The 24,428-nt window shown below is 47.3% G+C and overlaps 1 protein-coding gene across 1 annotated transcript in view; it reads left to right on the top strand.

Annotated features, from left to right (window-relative positions):
* Nucleotides 1-14,437: 14,437 nt before the first annotated feature.
* PLA2R1 (phospholipase A2 receptor 1) overlaps nucleotides 14,438-24,428 on the top strand; it is an 86,196-nt gene continuing 76,205 nt past the window's right edge. The window contains exons 1-4 of the mRNA XM_075318826.1: nucleotides 14,438-14,522; nucleotides 19,352-19,516; nucleotides 20,609-20,722; nucleotides 22,473-22,613. Coding sequence (XP_075174941.1) covers nucleotides 14,438-14,522; nucleotides 19,352-19,516; nucleotides 20,609-20,722; nucleotides 22,473-22,613 — 505 coding nt within the window. The remainder of the gene's footprint in view (nucleotides 14,523-19,351; nucleotides 19,517-20,608; nucleotides 20,723-22,472; nucleotides 22,614-24,428) is intronic.

Here is a 24,428-nt window from a genome sequence, read left to right as displayed (position 1 = left end):
ATCACTAGGGACCTTAAGGCTGTGTGCCCAAGTTGCAGAAATTGCACCATTTCCTTACCTCTTGGCGAGAAAAATGCACATTTTTGCAGTGTTTTTGAAGTGTTATTTGCATGCATTTTTTATTGCTTTCATTGGTGAAAAACGCAGGCAAAATCACTGAAAGAATGAACATGCTGCAGAATATTTTCTGCACGAAATCCGCAAGGAAAAAAGATTCAACATGTGCACAGCACTTCAGGTTTTTCATTGACTTTGCTGCCAAAAGGATTTGCTTGCAATTTGGTTCAAAACTGCACTAAAAAATGCATAAAAAAAAAAAACAATAAAAAAGCAGAAAGTACACAATGTATGACACACAACAGTTCCATATTCTCTGTAGTGGCCATTTTGGTGTATTCAGGCTCTTCTTCACTCCATTTGGTGTTGTAGCTCTGTACAGTGTGTAAGTACAGACCATTCACCAATCTGATATTGATGAGCTATCCTGAGGATATCCCAGCCATGGACAAACCCTTTAATATTTCTGAATAATGCTCATTCATGGCCAATGACAAAGAGCATCAAAGATAGTATCTATGTGTCGTGAATGAGCCTCCTGGCCCATGCAATAGGCATAAACCAGTTTAGTCCATAGTGTGTTACATTAGGGCTATCCTCTATGCTTTATCAATGAACACTTTTGTTTCTAAAACTTTAAATCAGTTCATCATTTTTTACACATGTTATCATATCACAGTTGGTTCTAATGTACCAGCGACTCTTCTCATATCTGCAAAATAATCAATCCTGTAAGACATGGAGAGACAGATAGGACTGTACGTATGAATGCTAGTTAGAGCGGTGAGCTGAGCTGGACGTCTCACCGGACCGGTGTACAGCACTGACTACTGTGTATCCGTAGTGGGATCAGTCGATCATTTACTGTAGATGTGTTACAATTCAATTCTGTGATATTTTTTACATTTTGACTCGAGGCTGGACCTTAATTAAAGTCATAAAAATGATTTTTGTAACATGTCTGTGTTTTGTATGTTGATTAGTTTATATTAAATAAACACTACAAATTAATCTTTGTGTTTTCTGTTCTATTTTCGTTCATTAAAAACAGTAATAAATGTGTTTGCAAAACCATAAACAAATATGAGGGTCTGCCAGAAAACCCATTGGTCTGTTCACTGCTAGGGGTACTTTGCACGCTGCGATATCGCTAGCCGATTGCAGGGATGCCGAGCGCAATAGTACCCGCCCCCGTCGCACATGCGATATCTTATGATAGCTGCCGTAGCGAACATTATCGCTACGGCAGCTTCACACGCACTTACCTGCCCTGCGACGTCGCTCTGGCCGGCGACCCGCCTCCTTGCTAAGGGGGCGGATCGTGCGGCGTCACAGCGACGTCACACGGCAGGCGGCCAATACAAGCGGAGGGGCGGAGATGAGCGGGACTTAAACATCCCGCCCACCTCCTTCCTTCCGCATAGCCGGTGGAGGCAGGTAAGGAGATGTTCCTCGCTCCTGCGGCTTCATACACAGCGATGTGTGCTGCCGCAGGATCGAGGAACAACATCGTACCTGTCGCTGCAACGAAATTATGAAAATGACCGACACTACACAGATCACCGATTTACGACGTTTTTGCGATTGTTTATCGATGCATCTAGGCTTTACACGTTGCGACGTCGTTACCGGATGTGCGTCACTTTCGATTTGACCCCGACGACATCGCAGTAGCGATGTCGCAACGTGCAAAGTACCCCTTAATGTCGATTGGATTTCCATGTCAAACAGAAGAAGAGGGGCCCATTGATTTATATGAGGTCTGTCTGGTTTCTATTTGTTGCTTATTTTTAGAACTTTTTCTTCTATGGATGCTAAATATAGATAAATGGACTTGTGGAAGTGCAGTTCAGCGGGTTCAGACGGATTTTAGATAAAGTTCGGTTTGGGGACCAGACTTGACCTGAACCCCAATGGAAGTCACTTATTGGGCATTCGGTTCTCCCCTACATGCAGCTAGCCATAAACAGATTACTTCCAGGGGTGAGTGGGCACATTTTTCCATTTTTTGGGGGGGGGGGGGGGGGGGGGGGGGGGTGCTCACTACATCTGATCATATTGTTGTTCCACCAATCAAACACTGCAAGCGGCTCGTACTGGGCCGACCGCACCCAAGCACGGCGATGCTTCCGTGAGTGGTCAGCATACGTAAAGAACCCGAACTCCAAACTCGAATTTAGTATTTTTTTAAAGTGTGTATTTGGAACAAACTCCAAACCTCAGGTTTGCTTATCTCTAATGCTAATTTTTATTTATCTGCTCTGTATGTTTGCCCTAAATGGAACAGACAAATGGAAATCATAAACAGACGTGTGAATAGAGACTAAGGGGTACTTTGCACGTTGCGACATCGCTACTGCGATATCGTCGGGAGTCAAATCGAAAGTGACGCACATCCGGCGCCAGTAACGATGTCGCAACGTGTAAAGCATAGATGTGTTGATAAACGATCGCAAAAGCGTCGTAAATCGGCGATCTGTGTAGTGTCGGTCATTTCCATAACGTCGGTAAGATGTTGTTCCTCGTTCCTGCGGCAGCACACATCGCTGTGTGTGAAGCCGCAGGAGCGAGGAACATCTCCTACCTGCCTCCACCGGCTATGCGGAAGGAAGGAGGTGGGCGGGATGTTTACGTCCCACTCATCTCCGCCCCTCCACTTCTATTGGCCGCCTGCCGTGTGACGTGGCTATGACGCCGCACGACCCGCCCCCTTAGGAAGAAGGCGGGTCGCCGGCCAGAGCGACGTCGCAGGGCAGGTAAGTGCATGTGAAGCTGCCGTAGCGATAATGTTCGCTACGGCAGCTATCACAAGATATTGCAACTGCGACGGGGGCGTGGACTATCGCGCTCGGCATTGCTAGCATTGGCTAGCGATGTTGCAGCGTGCACAGTACCCCTTACAAGTCGAACTCACGGTAAATTTGGCTACATAAGGATTTGGAACATACTGTAATCAAAAAAGCTGGCCATGCTCATAGTGAGCTAGCAATCGTTAAAGGGAACCTGTTACCGAATGTTTATAATACTCACCTAAGGGTCGGTGCAAAGCAGACTGGTCGGATGGGCGTCTTTGTTCTCCGGGTCCGCGCCTCCCTTTTTGGCCATCTTTGTCCACCTTCTGATGTTAGTGTGGATGACGCATTCTATGTCATCTACACTTAGCCAACATTGAGGTCCTGCACAGGCGCACTTTGATCTGTCCTGAGTATTGCAGATCAAAGTATTGTAGTGCGCCTGCGCGGGACCTCAATGTCGGCTAGTGTAGATGACTTAGAACGCGTCATCCACAATAGCTTCAGAAGAAAGAGGACAAAGATGGCCGAAAGGGGAGGCGCAGGACCTGGAGAATGGAGACACCCATCCAACCAGTCTACTCCGCACCGACTGTTAGGTGAGTATTATGAACATCCGGTGACAGGTTCCGTTTAAAGAGCTCATCTTATTGCATTAACCTCTTAGACCTGTTGAGGTTGATGTACTTAAAGAATAACTGTCTTTTTAGATTTTTACTTTTATAAATCAATAGTACATGTGAACATAAGAAACCTTGTAATATATCTTCTAAGAGAAATATTCTTCTTTCTCCTCCTCGACTGATTGTTCAGTCTTAATGTCGCGGGCAGGGAGGACGCCGCCGCTGTGCTCACTCGCTAACGCTCGGGTCCGGCGCTGCTGCGGCTGCTGCTCGGTGTCGCGGGCGGTGGGCCGGATCCGGGGACTCAAGCGGCGCTCCTCGCCCGTGAGTGAAAAGGGTGGTTGGTTTGATGGATTTAGTCCGTGACGCCACCCACTGGTTGTGGTGAAGATGGGCACCACCGCTGCTGGTGACGGGGATCCCGGGAGCGATGGTAGGGAGCAGCTGGGATGTTGTTTTCCCCCCTCCGTGGGTAGGGGTCGGTGGTCCCGGGGCCCTATGTTGTGACGGGGAGGCTGGGTTGGTGGGATGCAGGGTTGCAGAGACAGCGCGGCTCGGTGCCGGATGGCACAGGTGTACTCACTCAGTAAGAGATGCACAAAGTCCTCGGTAAACCAAACTGCTGGATGGACGGGTCCCGCAGCCGGCTGCAGTGTCTCTCCCCGGACAGGTGATGGCGGCTGTCTTTCCCTGCACCTTGGTGTACTGTTTTGACTACGATGGGTCCCCAACAGTAGTCCGCTCCCCGGTGTATGGATGCCGGAGGAGCCCGTTTGCCCACAGGCGCTGGCCCTTGGGTCTCTAGCCTTAGGCGGTAGCTGTATACCCTCACGGTGCGGATGTTTGCCTTCTAACGGGTCTTTGGCTGTTAGGAAACGCCTGGGGTTCCTGTCACACTCGGATTTGACTGTTGACGGCGACTCAAAGCCTAGTCGGGGTCCGATGGCCCTGCCTGTGTGTGCTGGCTTCACTTCGCTCCCCGGTCGGTACCGGCGGGCCAACGCCCGACCCCGGTCCTACGGTTCCACGTTGATTCACCAGTCCTGCAGACGGCCACCACCATCTGCCAACCTTGTTGTCAATGCCTGGGCCACAAACCCAGACACTCTCCACTTTACTCCTCTCACTTCAACCTCCTCCAATGTTCTCCTGAACTGCGCTGTCACTTTTCCCGCCTCCAGGCCTGTGAACTCCTCGGTGGGTGGGGCCAACCGCTTGGCTCCGCCCTGCCTGGTGTGGACATCAGACCCTGGAGGGAGGCAACAAGGATTTTGTGTTTGGCTAATGTTACTGTCTAGTGGGGTGGGGGTGTGTGTGTGTTACCTGTGACGACCTGGCTAGTCCAGGGCGCCACATTAATATTTTCATTTCATGGATAAAATGTTTCTTCAGTGAATACTAATTTTCATAATACTGAGATAGGAGATGGCAATTGGTGCTCACAAGATACTATGGAGAATGTATGGATGAGTTAGAGGCGGACACAGACATTATGCTGCAAGTTCTCTCGATATAACAGTTACACTTTAATTTGAGAATTTATTATTATTATTATTATTATTATTATTATTATTTATTTCTAGAGCACCATTAATTCCATGGTGCTGTACATGAAAAGGGGTTACAGAATTAAGAATGATTGTGTTATCCTTTTGAAAAGCTTTAGTGACTTTGACTAAAATGGATAAATGTTAATATTAGACAGGAGAGGTTTATATAACCATTCAAGCATGCATTTCCAAAGTAAACACCAAGTCTACAACCATTCGTGTGTGAGGGCTTTTCCTCCTATGGAGTCAGCTAACTCACGATTTGCCTAATAACGAATAGTATCTAATTATCCTGCAAAAGCAACTTCTCCCAATGATTCAGGAGCAATTTGGTGATGAACAATGCTGTCTCTAGCATGATGGAAACCACATCACAAGAAGAAAAGTGATAACTAAGTGGCTTCAATCCTTCTCAAAAAGTGGGTGGACAAAAAGTAAAGAAAAGGTCATAAACTAAAAGCACTGATTTAGGCTGCTTTCACACATCCAGTTTTTGCCATCAGGCACAATCCGGCAAAATGCGGATAAAATGGATCCGGTGCCGGATCTGTTTTACTCCCCATTGACTTGTATTTGCGCCGGATTGTGCCTGATGGCCTTGCGTTGCATGCAGCATCCGCCGGATACGGCAAAATTTCTTCGTCTGGCTGCCGGAAAGGACGCTGCATGCAATGTTTTTTGTCTCCGGCAAAAAAACGGACTGTGCTGGATCCGGCGCTGTCCGGCATGTTGTATAATGGAAGCCTATGATGGCATATGACAGAATCCAAAGACAGATCCGTTTTTTTTTTTAACTGAGTATGCTCAGTATCACAACAGATCTGTCAAAAAACGGAACGCATGGAAAAAAAACTGATGCGACGGATCCGTTTTTCCGCCGGATCCGTTGCATCAGTTTTTTCGCCGGATCGTGCCTGACGGTGAAAAACGAATGTATGAAACCAGCCTAAGGCCGGTTTTACACATCCGGCTTTTAGCCGTTTTGCCGGATTCGGCGCACGCCAGTACAGTGTATACAGTACAATGACAGCACTGCAACTTCCGGGTCACATGCTCCGGTCACATGACAGCATGTGACAGGTGCTTGTCGCGCTGCCATTGTACTGTATGCACTGTACTGGCGTGCGCCAAATGTGGCAAACTGGCGAAAAGCCGGATGTGTGAAACTAGCCTAAGCAAGAATGAGTTGCCGCTAGTCACAATTTGGCCCAGAAGCTGATATTAGGCGTACCATGGCGAAGGGCAAAAGTCTTGAAGGTCAACACTGTAAATAGTGACACTTTGCATAAACTTTATTTGTCAACAAAAGTTTAAAAACTTGTGAAATGTTTATAATTGTACTTCAGTTAAAACAATAAAGCAGCAAACTTTGTATATTGTCTTTATTTATAACAGGGAAAAGGGAAAGGGGAAACATAAAATGAGGTGTAGCAAGCATTGAAATTACTTATTTTACAATTTTTGACATTTTTTAACAAACAATAGGCTTTAGATATAATTTGAAAGGTAAAATTTAAAAATAAATAAATAAAAATATACAACTCCAGGATTCCTAGCAACTATTACTATGCCAAAGAAACATACTGCAAATATAAGGCAAATTTTGCAAACAGTTAGAAAATTCAGACAACTAATATATGTAGAAAAATAAAACCAAGAGAATAACATCAAAGGTCGTATATCTTAAGGGTTGGGTTAAATTTAAGAGACCACAGATACCACCTCTTAGAAAAGTTACCTTCCTTCAGGGCTATGTTGTACTCATAGATGTTGTGTAAGGAAACCCTATCTATAACTTCTTGTATTGAGGGGACATCTGTTTCCTTCCATTTGGACGCTAGTAAAGATTTAATGACCAAAAGAATATGGCAAGTAATTTGTCTACGACGCTTTTTTAACCCCTTCAGCGCCAAGTCTATTTTGACCCTAAAGACCAGGCCATTTTTTGCAATTCTGACCAGTGTCACTTTATGAGGTTATAACTCTGGAACGCTTCAGCAGATCCCGGTGATTCTGAGATTGTTTTCTCGTGTCATATTGGGCTTCATGTTAGTGGTAAATTTAGGCCGATATTTTTTGCGTTTCTTTGTGAAAAAAACGGAAATTTTGCGAAAATTTTGTAATTTTCAAACTTTGAATTTTTATGCTCTAAAACCAACGAGACATATGACACAAAATAATTAATAAATAACATTTCCCACATGTCTACTTTACATCAGAACAATTTTGGGGAAAAAAAAAAAAATGTAAGGAAGTTATAGGGGTTCAAAGTTTATGAGCAATTTCTCATTTTTTCAACAAAATTTACAAAGCCACTTTTTTTAGGGACCACATCACATTTGAAGCGATTTTGAAAGGTCTACATGACACAAAACACCCAAAAGTGACACCATTCCAAAAACAGCACCCCTCAGGCTACTCAAAACCACATTAAAGAAGGTTATTAACCCTTCAGGTGCTTCACAGTAACTAAAGCAATGAGGAAGGAAAAAATGAACATTTTACTTTTTGCAACAAAAATGTTAATTTAGCCTCAAATATTGCATATTCACAAGGGTAGCAGGATTAAATGAACCCCCAAAATTTGTTGGGCAATTTCTACTGAACACGCAGATACCTCATATGTGGTGAAAAACCACTGTTTGGGCGCACGGCAGGACTCGGAAGGGAAGTAGCGCCATTTGACTTTTTTGAACAGAAAATTAGCTGGAATCGTTAGCTGCACCATGTTGCGTTTGGAGAGCCCCTGAGGTGCCGAAACAGTGGAGCTCCCCCACATATGACCACATTTTGGAAACTAGACCCCTCATGTAATTTATCTAGATGTTTATTGAGCACTTTGAGCCTCTGGGGGCTTCACAAAAGTTAATAGAGTTGAGCTGTGAAAATAAAAAAAAAATTTTTTACCACGAAATTGTTACTTCAACCAGGTAGCTTTTTTTCCCCAAGGGTATCAGGAAAAATTGCACCATAAAATGTATTGTGCAATTTCTCCTGAGTACACAGACACCTCATATGTGGTGGAAATAAAATGTTTGGGCGCACAGCAGGGCTCGGAAGGCAAGGAGCGTCATTTGACGTTTCAAACGCAAAATTGTCTGGGATAATTAGCGTATTCCATGCTGTTTGGAGACCCCCTGAGGTGCCGAAACAGTGGAGCTCCCCCACATGTGACCCCATTTTGGAAACTAGACCCCCATGGCATAGAAAAAAAAAACAGCGGCAGATGGGGGGGGGGGGGCGGCAGATGGGGTGGCGGCAGATGGGGGGGCAGCGGCATATAAAGGGAGCATCTGTGATTGTGAGACGGCGGCTGGGATAGGGTGGGGGCGGATGGGAGAGGGCGCAGTGGATGCAGGAGCGGCAGAGGATGGGGGGAGGGGGGAAGGGGGGGATGGGTGGGAAGGGGAGTGGGAGGTGAGATTGGGGATAGTTACCCTACAGGATGGATCTAGGCAGCTGGATCACAGGAGATGAAGGAGGCAGCAGATCGGGGAGGGTGAGAGGTGGGGGAGGGAGCGCAGCGCAGATCACGGAGGAGACAGGTGAGCAGAGCACAGCTTACGGGGGTGAGAGGTGAGGGAGAGCGGACAGCAGATCACGGGGGTGACAGGTGAGGGAGCACAGATCACGGGGTGACAGGTGAGGGAGCACAGATCACGGGGTGACAGGGGAGGGAGCACACATCACGGCGGTGACAGGGGAGGGAGCGCACATCACGGCGGTGACAGGGGAGGGAGCGCACATCACGGCGGTGACAGGTGAGGGAGCGCACATCACGGTGGTGACAGGTGAGGGAGCGCACATCACGGCGGTGACAGGTGAGGGAACGCACATCACGGCGGTGACAGGTGAGGGAGCGCACATCACGACGGTGACAGGTGAGGGAGCGCACATCACGGCGGTGACAGGTGAGGGAGCGCACATCACGGCGGTGACAGGTGAGGGAGCGCACATAACGGCGGTGACAGGTGAGGGAGCGCACATCACGACGGTGACAGGTGAGGGAGCGCACATCACGGCGGTGACAGGTGAGGGAGCGCACATCACGGCGGTGACAGGTGAGGGAGCGCACATCACGGCGGTGACAGGTGAGGGAGCACACATCACGGGGGTGACAGGGGAGGGAGCGCACATCACGGCAGTGACAGGGGAGGGAGCGCACATCACGGTGGTGACAGGGGAGGGAGCGCACATCACGGCAGTGACAGGGGAGGGAGCGCACATCACGGGGGTGACAGAGGAGGGAGCGCACATCACGGAGGTGACAAGGAGGGGTCGAGTAGCCGATCACGGGGGTGAGAGGTGGGGGGGAGCGGGCAGCACATCACGGAGGTGAGGGGGAGAGCAGCACATAACAAAGGAGAGGGGGCGCGCAGCATATAACGGAGGGGAGGGAACGGGCAGCACATAACGGAGAGGGGGCGCGCAGCACATAACGGAGAAGAGGGGGCGGTGCCGGTCAGCACATAACGGAGGAGAGGGGGCGGGGCCGGACAGCACATAACGGAGGAGGAAGCGGGCAGCCGATCTCGAGTGGAGGGGGCTGGCAGCACATCACGGAGGTGAGGGGACGAGCAGCCGATCACGAGGGAAAGGGGCCGGGCAGCAGATCGGGGGGGACCGGTGGCACTGTGGCAGATGGAGGGCGGCGGATCGGGAGGTGTGGGGGTGAGGGTGCGGGCAGCAGATACGAGGGGTGGGGGTGCGGAGAGCAGATCGGGTGGCAGATCGCGGAGGGCAGCGGCGGATCGGGAGGTGTGGGGGTGAGGGTGCGGGCAGCAGATACGAGGGGTGGGGGTGCGGGTGGCAGATCGCGGAGGGCAGCGGCGGCGGATCGGGAGGTGTGGGGGTGAGGAGGCGGGCAGCAGATACGAGGGGTGGGGGTGCGGGTGGCAGATTGCGGAGGGCAGCGGCGGCGGATCGGGAGGCCGGTTTCATACAGTGCAATGGCAGCGCGTCAACTTCCAGGTCCCATGCTCCGGTCTCATAACAGCATGGGACCGGAGCTTGTCACCCTGCCATTGCACTGTGTACACTCACTGTGCTGGCGTGCTGCAGGGACGATGACGGGGGCGGTCACCGGCAACAGGTCCACTGTGATTGGAGACAGCGGTCACAAGGCCGATCTCTCCAATCAGAGCTACTGGAGCTGGGGGAGGGTGATCCAGTGAGGTCACCCAGCTCCAGCCAATGGCCAGGGCTATAGCTGCACTGGCCAGGGCTGGATTTCAATGTTTCAGTCACTTTAAGTGGCTGGAACATTACAGTGGCTGTGATTGGTTGAGCGGCGTTCGTCAGACAATCACAGCCTCCGTAGGTCCGGGGAGGAGGCACCACCCCTCCTGAGGTCAGGTACAGGTCCAGGTCCCCGAATCTGCGGTTTATGTTAACCGATCGCAGTCACCGGAGGCTCCGGTGCCGCGATTACGCTATGACGGAAAGATCCGTCCTTGGTCGTTAAGGCCCAGGGCACCATGACGGATCTTTCCGTCCATGGTCGTGAAGGGGTTAACTCCTCCAAACCAATAGATAGGAGAGCTAGCTCAGAGGTCAAATGAATTCTAACTGAGGTCACCGTATATATAAGATGTTCTGTGTCTTTCCATAGGGTACCCAACAAAGGACAACTCCAAAAAACATGGAAGAAAGAGCCAGTACAGCCACAACCCCTCCAACAAAGACTTGAATTAGAGGATGAGATGACATTCAATCTCTGAGGCATATAATACCATCTACTAAGTAATTTATAGTGTGTTTCCTGCAAATTAGCACAAGCACAATTCGTATACAGTCAGGGCCAGAAATATTTGGACAGTGACACAAGTTTTGTTATTTTAGCTGTTTACAAAAACATGTTCAGAAATACAATTATACATATAATATGGGCTGAAAGTGCACACTCCCAGCTGCAATATGAGAGTTTTCACATCCAAATCGGAGAAAGGGTTTAGGAATCATAGCTCTGTAATGCATAGCCTCCTCTTTTTCAAGGGACCAAAAGTAATTGGACAAGGGACTCTAAGGGCTGCAATTAACTCTGAAGGCGTCTCCCTCGTTAACCTGTAATCAATGAAGTAGTTAAAAGGTCTGGGGTTGATTACAGGTGTGTGGTTTTGCATTTGCAAGCTGTTGCTGTGACCAGACAACATGCGGTCTAAGGAACTCTCAATTGAGGTGAAGCAGAACATCCTGAGGCTGAAAAAAAAGAAAAAATCCATCAGAGAGATAGCAGACATGCTTGGAGTAGCAAAATCAACAGTTGGGTACATTCTGAGAAAAAAGGAATTGACTGGTGAGCTTGGGAACTCAAAAAGGCCTGGGCGTCCACGGATGACAACAGTGGTGGATGATCGCCACATACTTTCTTTGGTGAAGAAGAACCCGTTCACAACATCAACTGAAGTCCAGAACACTCTCAGTGAAGTAGGTGTATCTGTCTCTAAGTCAACAGTAAAGAGAAGACTCCATGAAAGTAAATACAAAGGGTTCACATCTAGATGCAAACCATTCATCAATTCCAAAAATAGACAGGCCAGAGTTAAATTTGCTGAAAAACACCTCATGAAGCCAGCTCAGTTCTGGAAAAGTATTCTATGGACAGATGAGACAAAGATCAACCTGTACCAGAATGATGGGAAGAAAAAAGTTTGGAGAAGAAAGGGAACGGCACATGATCCAAGGCACACCACATCCTCTGTAAAACATGGTGGAGGCAACGTGATGGCATGGGCATGTATGGCTTTCAATGGCACTGGGTCACTTGTGTTTATTGATGACATAACAGCAGACAAGAGTAGCCGGATGAATTCTGAAGTGTACAGGGATATACTTTCAGCCCAGATTCAGCCAAATGCCGCAAAGTTGATCGGATGGCGCTTCATAGTACAGATGGACAATGACCCCAAGCATACAGCCAAAGCTACCCAGGAGTTCATGAGTGCAAAAAAGTGGAACATTCTGCAATGGCCAAGTCAATCACCAGATCTTAACCCAATTGAGCATGCATTTCACTTGCTCAAATCCAGACTTAAGACGGAAAGACCCACAAACAAGCAAGACCTGAAGGCTGCGGCTGTAAAGGCCTGGCAAAGCATTAAGAAGGAGGAAACCCAGCGTTTGGTGATGTCCATGAGTTCCAGACTTAAGGCAGTGATTGCCTCCAAAGGATTCGCAACAAAATATTGAAAATAAAAATATTTTGTTTGGGTTTGGTTTATCTGTCCAATTACTTTTGACCTCCTAAAATGTGGAGTGTTTGTAAAGAAATGTGTACAATTCCTACAATTTCTATCAGATATTTTTGTTCAAACCTTCAAATTAAACGTTACAATCTGCACTTGAATTCTGTTGTAGAGGTTTCATTTCAAATCCAATGTGGTGGCATGCAGAGCCCAACTCGCGAAAATTGTGTCACTGTCCAAATATTTCTGGACCTAACTGTATATGTGTTTCAAGGACGTTTGCCATAATTTAAGCGAGAATGAGCAATCCAGATCTCTTTACCAAGATTTCATATTCTGTAATTTAGTCAATTGGAGATCATCATTGAATATTCTGTAAATGTTACTAGTTTTCCAGAAGATCTCATTAGTTGGATTGTGCAAAAGAACATTCAGTAATCTCGGAATCTTGAAGGCAGAAGGTGTTGTATCTGCCAAGAATTCACTTATCCTAACCCAATTAATCTTTTCTGTATCAGGCAGATGTTATACCTCAGCAAGAGCCTCAAATCCTAAAAGAGAATTATTTCTTAAAAAATGACACATGTTTAAAATTCCCTCCTTTTGCCAACCATCTAGTTTAATACGTGGGATTAATAATTCTAATAAATCTAACAAGACCTCTCTAATCTCGCTGAGGGGTTCGCCCTGGCATAATAAAATATCTTGCAGTAATCTCCACGTTCTTATTTGTGGCTTGGTAGTCGGTATATCCACTAAACGTTTGTTTCTTTTTATTAAATACTAGCTGTACTACCCGGCTTCGCCCGGGTTAATAACTGCTGTTAACAAAATAGAATGTATTAACATTCCCGGGATAGAATGTATAAATAGAATATATTAACGCCCGGGATAGTAACTGTCTCTCTGTTTCTTTCCCATTCTCTGTCTGTCTCCCCCTCTGTATATATCTCTCTGTCTCTCTCTCTATCTTTGTCTGTCTGTCTCTTTCCCTGTCTGTCTCTGACTGTCTCTGTCTCTTTCTCCGTCTGTCTCAATCTCTTTTCCTGTCTGTCTATCTCTTTCCTTGTCTATCTATCTCTGTCACTTTCCCTGTCTGTCTCTTTCCCTCTCTTTCCCTGCCTGTCTCTTTGTCTGTGTCTGTCTCTTTACGTGTCTGTCTCTTAACCTGTTTCTCTCTTTCCCTCTCTTTCTCTGTCTGTCTCTTTCACTTTCGTTCCCTGTCTGTCTGTTTCCCTGTGTCTGTCTCTGTCTCTTTGTCTGTCTCTTTCCCTGTCAGTCTGTCTCTTTGTCTGTCTCTTTGTGTCTGTCTCTTACCCTGTCTATGTCTGTTTCTTACCCTGTCTGTGTCTGCCTCTTTCCGTGTCTGTGTCTGCCTCTTTCCCTGGCTGCATTGTGACACGCCAACATTCCATATAAGGGCGTGGCTGCGCATTCTTCTGAAGTTCTGGCTGCACTGTGGCTCCCAGCTCCATTCGCTTTAATGGAGGCAGTTTTTTTGGCGAATAACTGTAAAGAGCAGGGTTGAAATTTCCCCTCAAAACATAGCCTATGACGCTCTCGGGGTCCAGAAGTGTGAGTGTGCAAAATTTTGTGGCTGTAGCTGTGACGGTGCGGATGCCAATCCCGGACATACACACATACACACACATACATACATACACACATTCAGCTTTATATATTAGATGACAAGATCACATCCCGTTTATGACGATTATGGCACAAGCAGCAAACTTTGTGAGAACCAAAATTTGTCAGTCTTAAAACTTTTGGCCATGACTGTGCAGACAATATATTGAAGGCATTATACTTGTTGCTGCTAGATGGCGTCAAAGCTCATGAAACGTGAGTGATTTTCTCGGTTTCCTCAATGTCAGTCTGACTAATAACAGGGGCAGGGGATGCACAGTTATCACCGAACTATTAGACAAGCGTTTTACCCACGAGTCTAGAAATCTTATTGACGACCAGTGTAGGAGCTGCAATTTCAGTCGTTTTGGTTGCCCTCCCACTTTCCTAAAAAGATATCCCCAAAATATGGTCAATTAGCTATACAGTAAGGTCAGCCAGTGAATAGGAGTCCAAGTATCCCAGCTCCTCCTGTTCCTATAGCTCAGCCCACACCCCCCCCACCACCCCTCACCTCCCCGGCTGTCGGTGGGAAGTTTTGGGTTGCATTTGTTCTTCTAAATTTGCAACTTTGGGAACTGCTCAGAGCACAGTCCCCGGCCATGTCCGCCCTGCCGCTCCATATTACTGGATTACTATTTGGGATCCTGGTGCCTTATATTTCTGCACAACTCCCCGGGGAAATCCGTGAGTGTAACTTATATAGAAGTTCATCTGTGACTATATCCAAAATGACTCTCACCCCTGAAATGATAGTGTGAATACTGCAACTTCTGGCGCTCTAAAGGGTGCTTTACACGAGACGAGCTATCGCGTGCGATGCATCGTCGGGGTCATGGTTTTCGTGACGCACATCCGGCATCGTACACGATGTCGTCTCGTGTGACACCTCCTAGTATTGCAGTAGCTCCCAAATTGTGAGTCGTGTACTCGTCGCTAGGTTTCATAAAATTGTTTAATTAAAATGGCGCCGGTTGTTCATCGTTTCCGTGGCATCACACGTTGCGCCGTGTGACACCACGGGAACGATGAACACAGCCTACCTGCTTCCCGTGGCACCCGCCGGCTATGTGGAAGGAAGGAGGTTGGCGGGATGTGTACATCCCGCTCATCTCCGCCCCTCCGCTTCTATTGGCCGGCGGCCGTGTGACGTTGCTGTGACGCCGAACGTCCCTCCCACTCCAGGAAGTGGACGTTCGTCGCCCACAGCGAGGTCAACCGGAAGGTAAGTGCGTGTGACGGGGGTTAAACGAGTTTGTGCGCCACGGGCAGCGATTTGCCCGTGACGCAAAAACGATGGGGGCGGGTACGCTCGCTCGTGCTATCGCACGATAGATGGACTCATGTAAAGCAGGTTTAACTTGCTAATATTAACAATATAGTAAAGAGTTAATGTTACAAGTACTAAGGTATCTTTTCACTTTTTTGTGATCCCACATGTTGTCACCATATATTTCCCATCATTAGGAAATGTCCAGTTTGCCACCACTTCAAAACAACCCTGCCACGAAAGACACGAGGACAGATAATGATAAGTGATTGCACCTAAACCATGCCGTAAAGTGTGGTGGAACTTAGTGCATTTTGGTCCATCATGTTGCATGAAGGTTTAGACTTTAATCATGTGTTTTCAGCGCTGTTGTCATGATCGTCTCTCTGCATGTTGAGACCAGTGACAGCCTTTGGACTGGAACCTTTCATCTGGCTCTCTTCATTTAAATGGGTTTCATTTCTCTTGGCACTTAAGTGGTTAAGTGCCAGTTTGGCTAATGCAGCTTTTCCAAAGCAGTTCCTTGCTGAGTGATCAGCTGCATTCACTAAGTAGTCACGCCCTTCAGCTTTAAATAGTGGTGTATCCCAGCATTCCCTGCTGAAGATATAAAGTCTTTTGGTCTCTGGCCGCCTTTGAGGAAGGTTCTGCAAGTCAAGTTTCTGTGCTCAGGCTATATGCTTTTATTTGTACATTTTCACCCTGTCTGTCTTACTTCCCTGGTGTGTTGTTAGTGCAGTGGTGAGGTTTAGTGAACCCCACCTGCCCCTCACTAGTCAGGATTACTATAGGGTCTTCTGAGGGTCCCAGGTTCCTGTTCAGCGACAGTATTGGAGACTGTATAGGGACTGGTTAGGAGAGAAGGGACAGTTGCAGGTGAGGTTAGGAGGTGCACACCTACCCGACTCACTAGTTCCAGGACCTCCTGTTGTTTTTGTCTCCCCGGTGCCCCCCTTTCTCTTGTTTTTTTTTTGTGCTTTAGACACACGTAGGTCTAAACTCACCTCGCCACTCTTGCTGCACCCAGCGAGCGTGACATCTGTTTAAACCTCACTAGAAATAAAAGGTGACTTAATTGGGAAAAGGTGTGGTATCAAATGCAAAGCAGTGTGCCAAATATTAGACAAGATTAGTAAATCTGACCCAATATATGTGATTATTCTCTCATGTAGACTTATAGAATCCAGGAAAGGTTGTGAGTTAAACTTTATTTGCATCAATATTACATGATTTATGTGTATATAGGGATACGGGAGGTCCGAATCTTTGCGTTCCAGCTTCTATTTTGGCAGTGTGAGCGAAATACACTCTTTCTATGCCATTAGAACTCCAAATTAATAGGATTTGTTTTACAAGTGCTGCAGAAAATCATGATGCGTCCTACATTATGCACATGCGCCGACATTGAGGTCCTGCGTAAGGGCAGATCAAAGTATTATAGTGCGCTTGCACAGGACCTCAATGTCAGCGCGTGTGCATAATGTAGGTCGCGACATGCACCGCGGCTTCAGACGAAAGAGGACAAAGATGGCCGAAAGAGGAGGCGCCGCACCCGAAGAACAGAGACACCCATCTGACCTATCTGCACCGTACTGACCATTTAGGTAAGTATTATAAAGTCATTTTTACGTTCTACACAGCGGCCTGGGATCTAATATACAGTATTCTGGAATGCTGTATATAAGAGTCCACTGGTGGTGGCAGGAGCTTATAGTCACCAAATCTGGTGACAGGTTCCCTTTAAACACAAGCTTCCTATTACCGTCCACAAGCTTCTTCCTTCTCTCACCTGGAATTTTGGACTCTTCTTTATAAACTGCTCCAGGTCTCTCCTATTTGAAGGCGTCTTCTCTTTTCCCAACAGCAATTTTAAGATTTCGCCACAGGTATCACTAGGATTTAGATCCGGACTCATTGCTGCCACTTCAAAACTTTCCACCGCTTTGTTTCCATCCATTTCTGGCGGCTTCTTGAAGTGTTTGTGGTCATTGTCCTGCTGGAAGACCTGTGACCTAAAATGCAAACCCAGCTTTCTGACACTGGGCTCTACATTGCCACCCAAAATCCTCTGGTACTCTTCAGATTTCATGATGTCTTGCACAGTCAAGACCCCAGTGCCAGAGGCAGCAAAACAACCATAAAACATCTTTGAGCCTCCACCATATTTGACTGTAGGTACTATGTTCTTTTCTTTGTAGGCCTCATCCCATTTTCGATAACCATTAAAATGATGTGCTTTACCAAAAAAGCTCTATCTTGGTCTCATGTGTCCAAAGACGCTTTCTCAGAAGAATTTTGGTTACTGATATACATTTTGGCAAACTGCAGTCTAGCTTTTATGACTTTGTGTCAGCAGTGATGTCCTGCTGGCCCTCCATAGCATTTCCTTTCATTCAGCTGTGGATGTGTGACGCCCTGTACTAGCCAGGTAGTCACAGATAGCGCCTCGCACAACACCTGATCCTTAATAAGGTGTCACCAGCCAACCAGTAAAATCCTAGTCACCCCTCTCAGGGCTTGATGTTCACACCAGGGGGCGGAGCCAGGCGGTTGGCCATGCCCACCGAGGAGTTCAGAGAGCCTGAGGCGGGAAAACGCCAGATGAAGTTTGGAGGAGTCAGTTAGTGGAGGTGAAGGAGAGTAGAAGCAGGCCTGTGCCCAGGTCTGCAGAAATCTGACAGGTGCCAGGCTTGGAGCCCGGGCACCTTTGGCTAGAAGGCAAGCGGTGGCCTCAGCCTACAGGAGCCGGGAAGACAGCTCGGTGGAACCGTGGTGGACCGGGGCAGGGTAGTGGCCCGCCGGTATCGACCCGGGGAACAGTCTCGGAAACCGGAGCACAAAGGGGGGTACTCAGACCCTGAAACGAGGTCCAGAAGCAACTGGACCGAGTTAATTAACTGATTGCGGTCTGGACTATAGGTCCTTTCCCACCCAAAGTCCTGACTGAAGACAACAGCCCAACGAGGGGGATAAAAAGCCACCGCACAGGCAGAGAGATCCCACGGGTCAGCGTCTGCGGACAAAAGGGCCCTCCCGACATTCACAAAGCCCGAGAGTGGACTCCCGTCGCTAAAGCGCAGGCAGTCCACAGATACACAACACGGTGCAGGAAAAAGGCAGAGACCACCAACCCGGGTGGGGGACCCGACGCTGCCGGCTGCGGGCACCGACCACTATCAACTTGGTTTACCAGAGACTTGTGTGTGTTACTAATCGTGAGTACAACAGTGCCCTCCGGCCGCGCACCTCCCTGCACCGCCCAACCACACAACACCCAACAGGTCCCGGGGCCATCATCCCTGCCCACGGAGGGGTTAACATCTTGCTGCGCAACATCTCCCCCGGGTGACCAGTAAACGCAGCAGTGGTGTCCACCTTCACCACAACCCGTGGGTGGCGTCACGAACTCAAACACGGCTCCGACCGTACACCTACGTCCCCCTAAAGCATGAGCCCCCCCCCTTTCAGATCGAAGTGGACCACGGAGCCCCCGGGTCCGGAGACACTCGAGCCACCACCCGGCGAGTCCGGATCCGAGCGTCTCGGTTGCCGCCGAGCACGGGGCGGTACAGATGGATAGTTTGTGCTGACACTGATGCCCCCTGAGCCTGCAGGACAGCTAGAATTTCTTTGGAACTTGATTGTGGCTTACCCATCATCCCAACTATTCTGCATTGCAACCTTTCATCAATTCTGCTGTTGCCCATTTTGGACAAAGGAACTTCAAGATCCCTGGAGATGGACTTGTAACTGAGATTGTTGATATTTTTCAACAATTTTGGTTCTCAACTCCTCAGACAGTTCTCTTCTTCTCTTTCCATTCTCCATGCTTAGTGTGGCAGACAGACAAATAATGCAAAGATTAATCAACTTCTCCTCTTTTTATCTGGTTTCAGGTGTGATTTTCATATTGCCCACTCCTGTTACTTTCCACAAGTGAGTTTGAATGAGGATCACATTCTGTAAAAAAGTTGTTTACCCACCATTTTGGAAAGGTGCCAACAATTTTGTACGTCCCGTTTTGGGGCTTTGTGGGAAATTATGTCCAATTTGCCTTTTTTTTCCTCTGTTTTTTTTGTGTTGTTCTAATACACACAAAGAAAATAAACATGTGTATAACAAAACATGTAATTGCAATATTTTTTTGGAACAATTTCTAGGGTGCCAACACTTTTGACCATGACTGTATACTGTACATTTTTCACCAGACAAATAAAAACATATTATTTACTTAATTTGATCTTAGGTGATCACTGTGATCTTTTATGGGAGGAAAACAATGTCGCACATATTTGCTATCAGTTCAACCTACAATCCGTTCTCCCATGGAAAGCAGCTTGGGCATCTTGTCATGCTCAAGGGGGTGATTTGCTAAGCATCATGGACATGGCAGAGCAGAAGTATATTTCCGGTAAGTGTCTGATAGACTAATGATTGGTGTAGTCTGACGCTATGCGACTAAAGGAATATAAACCTTAAAGTGCACCAGTCATCAGGACTTTCCTATATAACCTAAAGCCAGTGCTATACTGGTGCTATCAGGCTGATTCTATACATACCTTTAGTTGTCAGCTCAGATGTATAGGTTTTGAAATACAAGCAAGTAAAGTTTGTAAAGTGAGCAGCTTGTTGAATGACAGCAGCTGCCAATCTGCTAATAGCTGGGATGGGTATTCATAGTGATTCCTGCCCCCCTGCCTGTCCACCCTCCCACTATCTATTATTTATGCTAATTCAACTATAGAAGGTTGTGGCTATAAACCATGGTGGCTTAGAAGGACCTGTGCTGATGTCATACCCATGTGACCAGTAAGGGTGGGGCCTCAGCCAACAGAAAAATAATGTTGCTTCCTGGTATCAGCTATGTTGGCTGAGGCCCTACCCCTTCTGGTTACATGGGTATGACATCGGCACTGGTCTTTTTAGCCGCCATGATTTAGCCTCAACCATTAGTAAAACACCTCTATAATGGAATTAGCATAAATAATAGATAGGGGGAGAAATAACAGGCAGGGGGGCAGGAATCACTATCAAACCCCACCCCAGCTATTAGCAGCTGCTGTCAATCAAAAAACTGATAATTCTACAAACTTTACTTGCTTGTGTTTAAAAACCTAACCTATACTGTACATCCGAGCTGACCACCAAAGGTATGTATAGAATCAGCCTGATAGTGCCAGTATAGCACTGGCTTTAGGTTATATAGGAAAATCCTGGTGATTGGTGCGATTTAATCAGTAAACACAATGTACATCTCAGCATACATTACCTTCCTCTTTCTTTCTTATAGACATACTGTATGTAAATACAGTAAATCCCTATTTCGTTTTGAACTCCATCTTAACAAACGAGTCCCCACGACTGAGACCCTTCCAATTTAATGTTAATTCTATGGAAATCCACCTTCATTTTTCATTTTTTAAATATCTAAAGCAATTGGTTATACTATAGCTAACAAAGAAAAAAAAAATCAACTGTTGTTTACTTTACATGATCTCCGCAGATAGATTAAAAACTGCGGACACCACGTTATGGATTGGCCTTAACGAACTGGATGGATTATTGGGATGGCAGTGGTCAGATGGAGCAGCCTTGGCATTTGTCAACTGGAAGACAAGTACGTTTCATAGTATACTGTATAGGGCGATATCTAACCAGTATGTAATATGTAGGGAGGTTACGGCTCCTGTTATATAATAAAGTGTCAATTTCTGGTGTGAATTTATCATTCGTGTGCATTAGGAGCTGAGCTACACTACCTGAGCATGGCCACTATACATTGACTTGAAGTGCGATGTTCATCTACGTTCACTGTTCATCCGGCCAGAACTGCAAACATTTAATCGTTGGGTGTGGCGGATGTTGGACCCCCTCCAATATGATATTGATGCATACAGTAGGTCACCACATGACTGTCCGTCACCCGTGACATACCCATGACACTTTCGTATTACAGGCTTTATGGAACTACAACTGCCAGCATTCACTCTCAGGGGCAGGTAGTTATGAGACTAGTCAGGGCTTGTTAGGAATTGTAGTAATCACACCATCTATTTTAGATTGTCTCTCCAGGAAAGGAGACAAACTCCAGCACCACATAATGGAAGTAGCAATCCTAAAAGTCAAAGGTGGCCTTTTAACGAGCCTTTTCATATGACCTAGGATATATGTCAGATCAGAATCCCAATTTGCAGACAGTGTTTCGGGGTGATTGCCCATCGTCAGTGCAAAGTGTGGGTAACTGATCTGGCATCTATTTTAGAAAAATCTGAAATTTCCATCAAAATGCATGGTCTTCTAGTGTAGAACATGTCTATTGTCACAGCTTCAAGCTGAGACTATATTTCCCATCATATCTTGCATGATACGTTGATTAGCAGCTCATACCCCCAGAATACAATATCATTATCTTCCCCACATGAGGGGCGGACAAATCATTTGTGCAACCTGTGCAGCCACACAGGGGCCCAAGTGGTGAAGGGGCCACTACCACCTCCAAAGCAGGTGGAATTGTGCATTGATGACCTGTTGGACTGAAAAGGACCTGTATGTTGTCCTTATGGCCGGAGCCACACGGGGACTAGTGTGATCTTCGCATGACACTCAGCTCACGCTGGCAGCACAGCAGGAGCCGAGTGTCATGTGAGTGTCCCTACAGATGAGATCGAACCTCAGCTGCGAGGGACGGGCTGGCACTGAGGAGGGGTGGGCCACTGCTGCGGAGGGGAGGGCCGGCACGGAGGAGGAGATGGAGGGATTTATCTCCCTCTCTCCTCCGTTGCCGGCTATTGCCATTCTCGCTTTGCACTCGTGGTACACCGGTGTACCGCAAGTCAGTGCGATCTTTCTCTCGCCCCATAGACTTGAATGGGTGCAAGAGAAAGAGTCTCACATTACAGTCACAGCATGCTGCAATTGTTTTCTCGGTCTGATTGGGGCCGAAAAAATAATCGCTCATGGGTGCTGGGACATAGGTTAATATTGGTCCGAGTAAAATGCGATGTTTTATCACACTCCACTTGGTCCGATTTTCATGCCGTTTGGCTTAGGCCTATGTCTGTGTCCACCAGTGCTCCACACACAGTATCATGATAAGATTCCCCCACAACCTTTTTTCCTCCTATATATATCATCTATATCCATATTTTGCTCAATGGATGCTGCTTAGTTCTGTTTTCAATGGCACAACGAGAAACTGTTTAATGCCGAAACGTTTTCCCTTACCGAACATTATCGCACCCTAGTGATTCAACTTGAATTCTATAATATCACATTATATAAGCTTGGATATTACTGTAAGGTATATTTACAATGTACGCCATGTTGTATATGTTGTCGGGTCACCACTTGTAATACTTATGGTGCAGATTCCACCCCCTGGTACCATGAGAGGAGACATTGTGGGACATATCACGCAGGAGAACACACATGGCTCAGCTATGAATGTGAATCCAAACTTCCTTATGCTTGTAAAAAGTATCTCGTGAGAAAACAACATGATAGTTATGGTAAGTAATCATTATAATCCATTCATGTTTTCTGCATTGCCTTAGTTTTGTGCACCCAATGGAGTGAGGAGTTGTTGGGTTTTGGGAGGTCATTTTGAAGTGACCGGGGTATTTTAATACAGGACTATGGCGACATATTAAAAATGATCACCAAATTTCACAAACTAAATACATTATTAAATATATCTCTTACACCTGATGACCTTGGTGTACTTACTTTGAAAACCACTGTGAGAATGGCTGCATTATCCTTTTTAAAAGTTTACCCCACTTATTTTTAAATGAGGATTTTAGTAGTCAAGCATAAAATGTATGTACTTGGTATTGTAAATCTGGCGAAAAATCCACTTTGTTTATTTAATATATGTAAAGGGATAAAAAGGATCGGGCATGTTGAGTATTTTGAAAGAGTATTGTATTCATTAGGTCTGAGAATCTGTGAATCAGGCAAAATAATCTCTAATTTTATTATCAATAATTAATATTATTTTAGCTGCAACTATATACATTCCGCAACATTGAAATTGCAACACCAAGAAAGAAAAGTCATGGAAATATGGAAATCGTATGATGGTGTCACGACGCGAATTAGGGGAGAGTCCGGCATGAGCCAAAACATAGAACAACATGGGTTGCAACACGACAAACAAGGGCTCCACTGGGGATAAAAGATGGCCCTAGGACTAGTGTAGGGTAAGATGGACACCTCCAACACTTACCTGCCACTGTACCCTGTACTCCTAGTCAGTCCCTATACACGTTCCTCACCTCTTGCCGAGCAGGAACCTAAAGCTCTGAGTGACCTTATAATAGTCCCTGGCTAGGGAGTGGGCAGGTGAAGAGCGCTAGCCCCACCACTGCACTGAAAGAACATGTGGCGCCCTGTACAAGCCAGGGGCCACAGAGAACAACACCTACACACCCCACACTCCCGGTCAGGCACACCGAAGTCAGACACAAACCTTTGTTGCCTTCCTCCAGGGCCTGATGTCCACACCAGGGGGGTGGGCCAGGCGGTTGGCCCCGCCCACCGAGGAGTACACAGTCCTGGAGGCGGGAAAAGCAGGCAGATGAATTTTGGAGTAGAGTTGAGAGAGGAGTAAAGTGGCAGTTAAGCAGCCTGAAGTTGGTCCAGGTGTGTGGCCCGGATGGATCAGCAAGGTTGGCAGACGGTGGTGACCGTCTGCAGGAGTGGCCTATTGGAGCTAACCGTAAGGACCGTGGACGGGCGGTGGCCCGGCGGTACCGGACCGGTACGCAAAGAGAAGCCAGCACCATCCGGCAGGGGCTTACGGACCCCGACAAGGCTAGGAGTCGCCGTGAATTTATCAAATCCGTTAGCGAGCCACCACCGAGCAGCAGCCGGACCCGAGCAGTGGGAGAGCGCAGCGTCCCCTCCTCCACCCGCAACAACTTGGCATCACGAACAGGATTTTACCGCTCTGCCGTCTGGTAGAGGTGCGCCTTGTTACCGCCGGAGGTGTCCGGCCGAAAAATTGGAGAAGCCACCATCTTGGGCGCGAAAAGTTCCCGCTCGAGCGTCTCCTCGAGTAGTGGAGGCGCGAAGGCCAAAACCCCGCCCCTGTAGAGGAGGAGCCGGAGAGAGACTAAGGGGGACTCATGGCGTCTGGCGGCATGTAGCACGCGGCTATAAAAGCAGGGATGCCAGGACCCTGCGGCCATCTTGTTGCTGGTTCCTGGAAGAGGCCGCCAGAGCCATGTTTATGCCGTCCCGCAGCACCGTAGCCCCCGCGCCTGGAACAGCGGCATGGGTGGAGATCCGGACCGCACAGTCCAACAACGGCTGCAGGTCAA

This window comes from Anomaloglossus baeobatrachus, chromosome 7, assembly GCF_048569485.1.
Source record: "Anomaloglossus baeobatrachus isolate aAnoBae1 chromosome 7, aAnoBae1.hap1, whole genome shotgun sequence".
NCBI classification, from domain to species: Eukaryota; Metazoa; Chordata; class Amphibia; order Anura; family Aromobatidae; genus Anomaloglossus; species Anomaloglossus baeobatrachus.
Note: the sequence above shows the minus strand (reverse complement) of the source record. Positions and strands in the feature narration are given on the sequence as shown.